Genomic DNA, 11,500 nt, shown 5'->3' with positions numbered 1-11,500 from the left:
TTTTTCCCTTTTAAATGGAACCAGGCTAGCCATCCCGCTGTTTCCACTTTTTATGCTTTGCTAATCTAGTCGTGTAGGAGTGTAGCATCCTTGCGAGGACACAATCCCCATGCTCAAGTGTTTCCCTCCCTCAGGGAACACTGATCATACATTAATCATATGTGAAACTTTTGGCAGGTGAGAGAATGAGCTTATTTCCCAAAACTATTTCTTTAAACTAATCAAGTCTACTTAAACTGACCTAAGATGTTTTACATGATAATACACCAGGAGGACAACTGTACTGTAGATGAGTGGTTTTACTTTAATCAAATCAGCACTTATTCTGTCCGTTAGGCTCAGCCGAGTTGCTACATTGAATAATTTTACTACTGAAGTCTCGTCTCGTAGCTAAATGGGAAGTTGTAATTGACCATGGACCTGTAATCTGTTGAAGGCAGTTGCTTTGAGTGGGCACGAGCGTTGTCCATGCACCAGATAGTGCCTCCCTCTCTTCACCTCTTTTTCTTCTCTCCCTCCTTCATCATCGTCTTTGACATGAAGTTAGTTACATGTGTCCAAGATTAAGCTTTCATGTAGAGTAAAATTAGATGCTATGGATCTATTCTTTTTTTTTATATTGTCGATCTACGTTAATGTTTTGGAGAGTGAATATTATCAATGATGCTATTATGGTATGTTGGTATGGCCTGTAACAGTACAGTACAGTGTATATCTCATTATCATTGACCGTAAATGCCCTTTCTTAGCTTCTGTACTGTGGCTGCTAGATATTTGACAGCCTGATGCTTGTGTGAGTAGCTCAGTGTTTTTATGACTTTCATGTCCAGGGATGTTTTCTAGTTACTTTTACCTGTCTGTTATTTTGCACTATACCAGGATGACCCAAGTGTTGGTTTGAAATCAATTTTAAGACTGGAGGAAAAAGTGTAACTTAAAAACATCATGCCTTTGCTAGAAAGAATGTTTAAGGTCGATATTATTTTGAATTTGTGTTGTATTATGTGCATTTAAAGGGATATTATGCTTGTCTGTTTTCACCGTAGAGAACAACAGCTTCGTCTGTGGTGAATCTCGTCAAAGACGTGGTCAGCCAACCATTTTGTCTTTCTCATTTATTTCATGTCTGAGTGGTTGTGATCAGCTTTTGGTCAAAACTGACTTACAATCAGAAAGTATTCAGGGCTCTGCGCGCCACAGGCCAACCAACCTGCTGAGCAACGCAGCCTAATACTTTAAAAATCTGCACCAAAGCTGCACAATAAAAAGGTTATATTTTACATTTCACTTTTGATTTGTTGCTACTTGTGGCTTCTGCGATTTTTAAAAGGATATCCTGTCTGTGAGCAAAGGATTCAAAGAGAGTACAGCATTTATTTCTGAATGTTGTGGGTCATCTTGGTATAATGAACTTTATTTGTAAAAAGTATATACTGTATGCTGTCTGTTGGAACAGAAGACAAATGGAAAGTTTTATTTATAAAGTTTTAAAGGATGGATTATGTTCTTATAATATATTGCACTCATGCACAAAGCATCTTTATTTGCTATGATTTCATTAAACAATGTTTTAAGAATGTATGGAAAAGGTTGGTTTAAACATGTTACAGCCCTGTCCTGAAGGGAGGAGGAGGTTAGATCTTGAAACTGTGCCATTTTTGCTTCAGCAATCAAAACACCAACAATGCTGCACCAAATTGCATTGATTTTTTTTTAAATTTAAAACTGGCAGATGACTTGCAATGCTTCCAGCCCTAATAGATCAAGGGATAAAAAAAAAAACATGTTGTGAGACAGTTTTAGTGCACCGGCCAGTAATTCAGTAATTGTTGATAGGCAAATGAGTTGATTATTTTATATTTGGCCGCTTTTTTACTGTCATAGCTCTGGATCGAAGCATGCAGGTCCACTTATCTTCTACTGTACTCTGTCCCTCTCTCCTGACTTACCGCTTGCTAATGACAACACCCCCCCCCCCCAAGTGCTGCTTGTAAAGTATTGTCATTCATGATCCTTGTAATGACTAACTGGAAACCTTCCTCTTGGCTCTGTCTTGTATATAAATGGAGATTTTCTGTGTTGGGTCTCATCACACAGATGATATTAACTCTCTCTTCCTCTGTATACCATGATGAATAAGAATAACTGGCCTGCTGCTTCGTCAAGTGTCACCCCAGAGTGCAGAGTGCTGATCGGGGATCAGGTTTTGCACATTTCAGCTCAGTGTGGACGGGATGGTCATCGTGGACTGGGTAGATCATCCCAGGTCTGCCCTCTTGCTCTGAGCTGCTTGACAGAAGCAGAAACAGGTCCAAGCCTGTGATGACGTCTTAATCTCAGTGCTCACGTTTATCTTTTGAGTGTTCTGGAGTTCTTTCTCATGTCTGTGGACACGTAACAAAAGTTGTCAAGAAAAAAAATAAGGCGAATAAATAAATGAGTGTTGAAACTTATGAAGAATCTTAGCGTGTTATGTTTTATTGTTGCTTTTATTATTTTTTGTGGTTCACATTTGTCATTGCACACCATGTGCAGCTGGCTCTCATGGTATGTTGTGGATGGACAAGTTGCATCACTGCTAAACCTAAGTTTGCAGCACTGTTGTGTTTCAGTCATCTTGTAAGACTGCTGTGTCATTATAAATGTCCTCACTGACTCACTGAACTGCACCTATACCTTGACAACCACAAGAAAAAATCTAGAATACAGAAATATAATACAGGCTTATGATAATTCTGACACAAAGCTTGACTTTGGGGTTGTTCTTCTCTAGAATCAGCTTCTAGTTCGAACATGCATGGGTGAATCACTATATATCATATATATCATATATCATCACTTGCCATTGTGTGGAGTTTTATGCCATTTTAAGGCATGAAAGGATGCATTTCATGAAAACTTCTTAATATGGTCCTTTAATGAACAGAATTGAGTTTTCAGGGGTTTAATCAATGCCAGGAGAAGAACTTGTGGAGAGTGGATCTTTAAGTGTAGATTCTGTTCTTAGTTAATCTGAATCTAAATAAAATAATATTTTTTTTTTTTGTCACAGGCAGAGGCAGAAAAACCTGGTAATTTGTCCTGAGTCAGTGTGACTACATCTGTAAATGTGTAAAAAAAAAAACATTCTACCTGATTTCATCAGGTTTAACGTGTAACAAGAGAAAAAAAAACATGACCCCAACAAGACTGGTCTTGCTGACAGAGCAACCTTATAAATGGATAACACGACATAATGTCCTGCTCATGTCGGTTGCATAACAGTTTGTACTTTTGCTCAGGGTGCATGGGTGCATGTGCCTATGTGAGACTGTTCTTCTGCGTTTGTGCAGCCTTCCATTATTGATTATGCACTCACCATGTGCTCAGCTGCAACAAGGCCAGTCAGACTAATCCCCTAATAACAGAGGCAGAAATACTGGGCTCAACACAAAGGCCCCGGACTGAGTGAGGGGCAGCTGCCTCCCATCAGGCACTGAGGTTACAGCAGACTGTTGATGAACAGTAAGTTTGGTAAGATAACTGAAGGTCTATTCTGCGCAATGAATGTTGAATATTTAACTATGCGCTGTGTGTCTGTTTCCATATCTCTGTCTATCTGTCATCCTTCCCTCATTAGCTTTGTACTGCAGGTGCTCAGCTGCAGCGAATCAAACGCACTTCAAGTGAAGACGGCAGATGGCCTTTGAGGAAAACTGTAGGCCATTAGACACAAAATTAAATGGTAGTAATTGCGGATCAAAAAAGGAATAAGATACCATAAAAAATAGTTAAACCAAAAGTTTAGACAGTCAAAATATTTAGATTCTGTCATAGGAACGTACAAAGAAAGAAAAGTACCACCAGTGAAAAGATCAACATTAAGTCCATATAAGAAATAAAACATAGCAATTAATCTAGTAAACATACTGTAGGCATTCTGTAGTTCACAACCATAAAAGCTTAAAAAGTCAAAAACAGTGAAAGTAAATAGAGGAACAGTAAATTAACAGTTAGCATGAATGTATTAGCAGCACATATTAGCCTCAGGGAGAGCAAGGCTAGCTTGGTTAGCAGTAATTTGATAGCAAGAAAACTCAACAAATCACAAATAAACTATTACAAAACAGCTATGAACGAGTACCATAAGATAGTGCTCCAACTGGGGTATCTGGGGAGTACATAAAAGATGTGTGTCAACATTTGCTTGCTTATGTCTTATTTTGGCGCCGTCCCAGGTGGCAGCCTGTAGCAGCAGCTCCCGTACTGCAATTTCCCAGCTTGGGATAAATAAAGTATATCTATCTATCTATCTATCTATCTATCTATCTATCTATCTATCTATCTATCTATCTATCTATCTATCCATCCATCCATCCATCCATCTAAATAGTCGATATAAAACCGTTAACTTAGCTGCTATGGAGCTGTGCCGGTAGGGGTTGCTATAGCAGCAGAATGTAGCTACACCTGAAACTAACTGCTGGTGGCAGAATAATTCAAAGTCATTAAATTACAAAACTCTACGTTGCTCCTAAGCCAAATATCTGAAGAAGTTAGCGATTGATGCTACAGGAAGCTGTGGTCGAGCAGCCGTGGATGAAGTGTGGCTGTTGTCTCATAAGTGAACACATGTCTGAGCACGTGAGGAGGTGTTCAAGCACTGGCACACTCACCTGCCTCACCAGTGTACAGTATGTTATGTCCTACATACATTCACAGAGCTATTGTTCTATACTTCGAGGTGCAGGTCACTCTATCCCGCTTCTTTAATTATGCACAGTAAGAAGGCCCCCTCATCGTAGGTTTGGGTCCAGGTGATGCTGCTCCTTGGTCTTGATGTGTGTTGGCTGCTCCAGAGTAATGAGGCAACAGCTTCTGGACATTCCTCCTTATTAGTTGTCTTTTTTCCATCATTATTATATTTTTCTGTAATTTTTTGAAACCTCCTGGCATTGATCCACAGTGTGATTCCACAGTTTCTGGACCATATTGTAAGTACTGCATGCATTCTGTATGCATTTGGATTTTGATATGTGGTGGAAATATGTGAGATATCATGAGTTTGAATGAAAAAGGAGGGTCTAGTATTTAAGGGAAAAAAGGTGATATATTGGCCTATGACAAAAAAAAAAATATGTTGAGCTATATATGTGAAGTGAAACTTTTCTTTTTTTAAAATAAAAACACATCATTATTACATGTATTTTGGACAGGCAACATTGTAAGTTAGCCTATAATAACAACGAGTTACAGATGAGCAACATAAGACAATGCAATATTTTAGCTGCAAGTATAGTGCAAACCTATGCTATTAATAGGTGGAATAAAAACATTAGATCAATGCATTAAGCATATGAAAATATCAAATATGTTGCAACCTTCCCCCAGTCAGAGATATTAGATGATTAAAATACTTAACATTTAATCTTTCATAATTATGGTTATGCGTGTTGTGCATAAAGCATTTACAAAGCTTTCACTAACTTATTAAGCTGTGGCATGCGTTTAATTGGAAGGAACGTTGTATGTGTAGTAATAAGGCTATTGTGAATCAGCAAGGTTACCTGAAGCAGGATATCATGTCTCAACCTGAACACACTCTCTCCTGCACTCTGTGTGGGCTACGCTACTTTCACTGACCGGGGTCCTGTTTCACCACTTCTTGTTTTTGTTCCAAGTACTACAAGCTGTGGCCTGTGTTCTTTACACTGAACGTGTGTGCGTACCATCAAGGGGGTCTCAGTCTCTTAGAAGATTACTTTGGAGTCATTTATACTAACCGCTGTGTGATGCTCATGTTCATGTTTCTTTCCTAGACGGTTTCTCTCACTTTATCCAGTTGTTGTTACTGTATATTGTTTTATATTGTTTTATATTCTTTTATCATCTTCAGAAAGAGGAGTTCCTGGTGCTTTGAAACTCCCCTGAATGAGCAGAGCCAGCATGGAGAACAGCAAGGTGACCAATCATCAGTGCCGGGACGGAAATAACTGTAGAAACTTTAACTTAACACACACAGGTGTTACTAATAACATCACTAACTGCTGGAAAGGAGCCATCATTAACAACACCAGCTACACCTGTGCTTTTCCTGCTACGACAGGTCAAAAATATCCTGTGCAGGGTTGAAATGTATTCATCATGCCAAAGGAGAGCATGAATGAAAAAACTGGGAACCAGCGCCTTCAAATGGGACAAGATCTGTTGAACTGATTTTACACTGTAGAAAACTAAACAACAAAGCAGGAAATGCTAAAAAAGTGACTTGATTTGCATAAAAAAATCAGCAAAAATAAAAAGTACAGCTTCCTACTGTAAACAGGGATGAACAAAGTAACAAATTATGTTAGATAATTAATTTATTATTATTTATAGAAATTATAGAAAAAGAAAATGTTTAACTGTCCCTTTAAGCCTGGCTCACCCTTGCTGTGTGTGTGTGTGTGTGCATGTGTGTCCCCAGCAGCCAGTGAAGGAGGTGCTCCCCCTCCCCCGCCACCCTTCTCCACTTCCTGTGACCTCTTACTCTCTGACCCCTGCTGCCACTTCAAAGAAACACACCCCAGGCTCCATCCAACACGTACAGGTGGCCTCCTCAGGTGATGAACACATGTTTGCACTTCATTATGTACCTTAACGTATTGTTTAAGAATATGAATACTGTCATTACACACTGAAGCTAAATAGTGTTTACTCTTGTCAGCCATATTATTTAGTTACAGGTAAAAATACCATTCTTCCACAGGATAACTAGCTGTTCATTTATTTACAGGTTATATGATAACAGACTGGAAATACAGTTCATTTTAAATGTTGATTTCCTTCTACTGTTTGTCCTTTAAAAAAAAAAAAAAAAGACTAACTAGCTGAATTGTTGACCTTTGGCCTTGCCCAGGTGAAAAAGTGGAATATTTCAGTGTATTAGAAATAGAACTTTAGTATAGAAAAGTCACTATAAGTACACGAAGGTATGTTTGACATATACTTTTAAAAAGTGTGCTTCTAAAGTAATAAAAAATTATCATCATAGATATTATTAAGTTCTACTTAAACATATTTAAAATGAATACAGTAATTCTGCAATTCTTAAAGGGGTATTTCAAAGTACCTTGGGTACTTTATTGGAAGTGTATTGTAAATTGCACTAAATTGTACTTTTAAAAAGTGTACTAAATTACAAATACTTTACACATACTTTACAAATAGTACAAATTTTCAAGTCCTTTGTAATACACTATTAGCATGCTTGATTAAAGTGTACTAGTATATTTAAAAATATTTCCAACACATGCATGATATAATACATAATAATACATTTTACTGCAAGTGTGTTTGAATGCCAATGAATCCCGATTTTCACTAGTGTACTTCAGGAAACTTAAAGTCTGTAAAAAGTTGTGCCAATTTAGCAACTATTTACACTTAAAGTATTATTCAAGTGGTGCTCTTGAGTACACCTGAGTATACTCAAAGGTAACAAAAATAGCACAAAGTGTACTTAGTACATTCTTCAGAAAGTACAATTTAAGTTCATTTTCACCTGGGCTGTCATGTTTGTTGACAGTGGTGACATCGTTCAGCCATCTGAAGCCTCCAGAAAGGGATCTCACCCTGATGTCCCACATGAAGTCCATTAAGTCTCTGAGGCAGGCCGGACTCACCGCAGTCTTCACTGGACAAACGGTGAGCCAGCTGGTCCTAATAAACTCCTTGTAAAATTACATAAAAGGTGGCTGATATTGCCCTCAGAATAAACAGGGAAGAATTAACAAGGTGTAGCACAAAACACAAGTGTGCACATGAGCGACCCCAAAAAATGCATCATAACAAGGATCTTCACATGTTTTAAAGGCCATATGCACCCATGCAGGCATTTCTACTTATTCCGGCTAATTAACCATTTGCTATGGTAAGCATCTCCCCCCTTAGCAAGCCAGCTAATTAATGCTAACTCTGTAATTTTGTTGAAAGCTCTATCTCCAGCTGACTTTTTAATGTTTCCAGCTGACTTATTTTAAAAAGAGAACACAGTTAAAGCTTCTTAAAAATGCACTTGATGGCTACATACATGCACAGCACCGCTGCATGCACACCACTTGGTTGCTGAGAAATCCAAAGCTTGACAGACCTGCCTTGTCTTATTAGGATTGCTAACTATGATTGGACTGGACTGGAACAGTTCCAGGGAGGGGTTTAGTAAATTTGGCATGACTTTTAGGACCCCCTGGTGCAGAAACTAGGCAATCCTTCAGAGAATAAAATAAAGAAGGTATAAAAAGCCTCAGAAAGTCGGCTTCTGTAAGGTTTTCATGATAGGATGATGGTGATCTCTTAAATATGGTTCCAGACTCAGAGTTTAGCAGTGACAATCTGTGTGTTGTACATTGTTGAACGCTGACAGAAGCTTGACAGCGAGGAGTTGTTGGAGGAGGTACCAATCGTCGACGTGATCCTGGCTGACATCGACTCCCTGGTGCCCACTCACGATGAAGCCGGCCGCCCCATAGCAGAGTGGAAGCGACAGGTGATGGTGCGGCAGCTGCAGGTCAGGCTGCAGGACGAGGAGGAACAGAGGAGACAGGTACACACCTGTGCTATTGTGCTGTATGTGCTCTGTGTGAGCCTGTAGCCTCTCCAGGAGGGCACACATGACTGAGGGGGAAAAATGGACTTAGACCTGATTCTTTAAGGAATAATATCCAAACAGAAATGTTCTGATGCTACAAAGCTATCAAGACTCATGTAAGAAAGATTTATACATTCAGATAAATAACATATAAAAGATGTGCAGACTTCCCAAAGAAAGAAAAATAGGTGTCTATCAAAGAGCAAAAATGTCAATAAAAAGGAAAGGATTGCAGAAACCACAGAGACACAAGAGGTGTGGCAGTTTTGCACAACAGGACCTTATGAGATGAGAAACATCTAAGAAAATGTGGTTCATGAAGGCCATTTTGCATGTTTTGTCACTAAAATTGTATCAGTTTATTTTTCAGTCCATCAGTTTAAAAAGTCTCAAGTTGTGCGTCAAAACAGAAAAGAGGAAACCTGAGTCAATGTCACTTCAGTCTGACTCATGAACATTTCAAATTTTAAAGAATTTAAAAGTATCTCTGCAGTGTGTTGATTTTCAAAGACTTTGTCAAAGGAATATTTCGAGATTTTGGGAACACACGATATGCACATGAGAAGCTACCACTCTATATGGTCTGTGTGGGAAATGTAAAGGCACTTTAAGCAGCCAGTTTGCTTAGCTTAGCCTTAGCACAAAGACTGTAAACAGGGGGAAACAGATAGCCTAGCTCTTTCCAAAAGTAGCAAAATCCGCCTACAAACACCTTTAAAGATGGCTTATTAAGTTACGTCTTGTTTGTTAAACGGCTTCAAAAACCAAGTGTAAAAATTATATGATGCTGTGTTATGGGTTGTTGCACACTGAACGATTAGGAGCAGTAATTTCCAACCTCAGTATGTCAGTTCTCCTGGTCAAGAAGTAGTCCAGCACATAACACTCTTTAAGAATGTGTCTCCTCATCTAACTCTTGGCTTATTTCCCAAAATGTTGAATTATTCCTTTAACAAAATCCTCTCTCAGGATTCTTCTCTCTCTCTGCATCCCTCTAACAGGTCATGACTAATGGCTACACTCCAGTGGATGGCTGGAAGTACTCCCAAACCCACAACGCAGTGTTGGGGCCCTTTGGTGAACTCCTAACAGAGGAGGACCTGGTCTACCTGCAGCAGCAGATTGAGACCGTTTCACTGCAGAAGCGCTGCCAGGCTTATGAGCTGGAGCTGACCAGGCTGACCGAGGAGCTGAGGTCAATTTTACCTGATCCGATTGTGAACATCTCCCTCAACAAAGAGGTGCTACAGCGAATCGATGCAGAGGGGAAAATGCAGCTGACTTTGCCAATGTGGTGCAGTCGTGTCTCAGAGATTGTTAAGAGTATGTCACTGCTGGTGACTAATCTGACCCAAACCACAGAAGAAGGAAGTGAGAGGGGGATAGTGGAAGGCATGATGGAGGAGATGAAGGGTTTGCAGGGGGTAAGAGATAGTTTAGAAGTTGATTTAGGCCAGGGATTGGTGCAACAGGGCCCAGAGACAGTGCCAGCAAATGGTGAGGCCTTCAATGGATGTAGGATTCCTCAAATAGGAATGGCGTCAGCTTTTAGCCATCGTCTGGAGACTAACAGCTACAGCAGAGCGCGGCGGGAGAGGGTGGAGAGGGAGATCCAGCTGTCCGGGGTGTCGGTCAGAAACCTGAGATCTAACTTTGAAGGTCAGATTGGTGGGATTTATCCCTTCGCTGGGTTTGTGAATGGAGGCCAGGTAGCGTTTGGAGCTTCGAGAGTGAACAACCAGAACGCCAGCACAGGCCTCAGCTGTGAGGTGAGCCATGGCGATCCCCCTAAAAAACTTGCACCTGTGATAGAGACTACCAGCTTAAGGAAAGAGCGTATAGTGGTGCTTTTCCTGAGCCACTGGAAGAAATCAGCATATGCTATTTCAGTTAGAGCAGCGAGGCAGAGACCAGGACAGCAAACACCGTCAAGGAGCGTGACGGGAGCATCTCCCTCACAGAAAATCCCCTCCATGTTTCAATTCTGCCAACAACGAGGTGCTGTGGACAAGATGCTTAACTCCTGGAGGAATAATATGGAACTTAAAGATGTGCAAAAGTCCTGCTTGCCCTCCTCTAACTCCTCACAGCATCCACCACCTCGAGAAACCTACTCCCCAGAGCAGTTTCTGCCAGACGTGGATGGTGCTGCAGTGAGCCACGACAGCTTAACCCTCGACCTCTTCATGCTGGGATACTTCCACATCTTGGAGCAGGAGCTGTCGCCTGAGGAGAGGAAGATGAGGCACCTCCTCTGCTTTGAAGTCTTTGACCACGTCGGCAGTTTCCCCTGGGAGCTGGTGCGGGACTTCCACAAGGCTGTTCTGCAGGAGATCCAGGCTGGGAGACGACAGTGGAGCGACGGCTTCGAGGACATCAAAGTTCGCTTCTTTGGGGACTCGAGACCGTGCCGCTGTCCGTCACCATCGCCGTCATCGCTGCTGTCAGATTCCAGACTCATACCCACAGTTGTAGTTCAAGCTGCTACTCCAGATGAGTGTGGCAGCGACACAGACGTCTCTTGTTTCAACAACGAAGACATTTGTAAATACATTGACCGCAGCTTTGCTTTCTGGAAGGAGAAGGAGGCGGAGCTGTTTGATTTTGAACATTAGTATTAAGGTTAAATTTGACATTTTTGCACAAAACGACGATATGCTGGTGTGTTTATTTTGGCTTACTGATAGGAGCTGAATAAAATTCTGTTGAGGATGAATTATTGATGCATTTTTATTGCAAACCTAATTGATGATTACAGTTAGTTTGTTTACATCCCAGTCAGTCTTAATCACAAACCCACTAAAGCTTCCAGTGCATCCAGTCTTTTTTTATTCTCATTTTCTGCACAACATGATAACCACAAATTCCATTTTAAAAAGCTATCATTTCTAA

General features: G+C 40.4%; 1 protein-coding gene across 1 annotated transcript; it reads left to right on the top strand.

Annotated features, from left to right (window-relative positions):
* Window positions 1-5,925: 5,925 nt before the first annotated feature.
* espnlb (espin like b) lies at window positions 5,926-11,223 on the top strand. The gene is made up of 6 exons (XM_041948987.1): window positions 5,926-5,940; window positions 6,446-6,581; window positions 7,547-7,665; window positions 8,384-8,563; window positions 9,610-9,993; window positions 10,111-11,223. The coding sequence occupies exons 1-6, from the start codon at window positions 5,926-5,928 to the stop codon at window positions 11,221-11,223; spliced, it is 1,947 nt and encodes a 648-aa protein (XP_041804921.1).
* The last annotated feature ends 277 nt before the right edge of the window (window positions 11,224-11,500 follow it).

Source organism: Chelmon rostratus, chromosome 12 (assembly GCF_017976325.1).
Source record: "Chelmon rostratus isolate fCheRos1 chromosome 12, fCheRos1.pri, whole genome shotgun sequence".
Classification (NCBI taxonomy): domain Eukaryota; kingdom Metazoa; phylum Chordata; class Actinopteri; order Chaetodontiformes; family Chaetodontidae; genus Chelmon; species Chelmon rostratus.
Note: the sequence above shows the minus strand (reverse complement) of the source record. Positions and strands in the feature narration are given on the sequence as shown.

Coding starts and splice junctions, on each gene's coding strand:
- espnlb (XM_041948987.1), top strand. Junction 7,666..8,383: donor CAGTCTTCACTGGACAAACG/GTGAGCCAGCTG, acceptor GAACGCTGACAG/AAGCTTGACAGCGAGGAGTT. Junction 9,994..10,110: donor AAGGAAGTGAGAGGGGGATA/GTGGAAGGCATG, acceptor GCAAATGGTGAG/GCCTTCAATGGATGTAGGAT.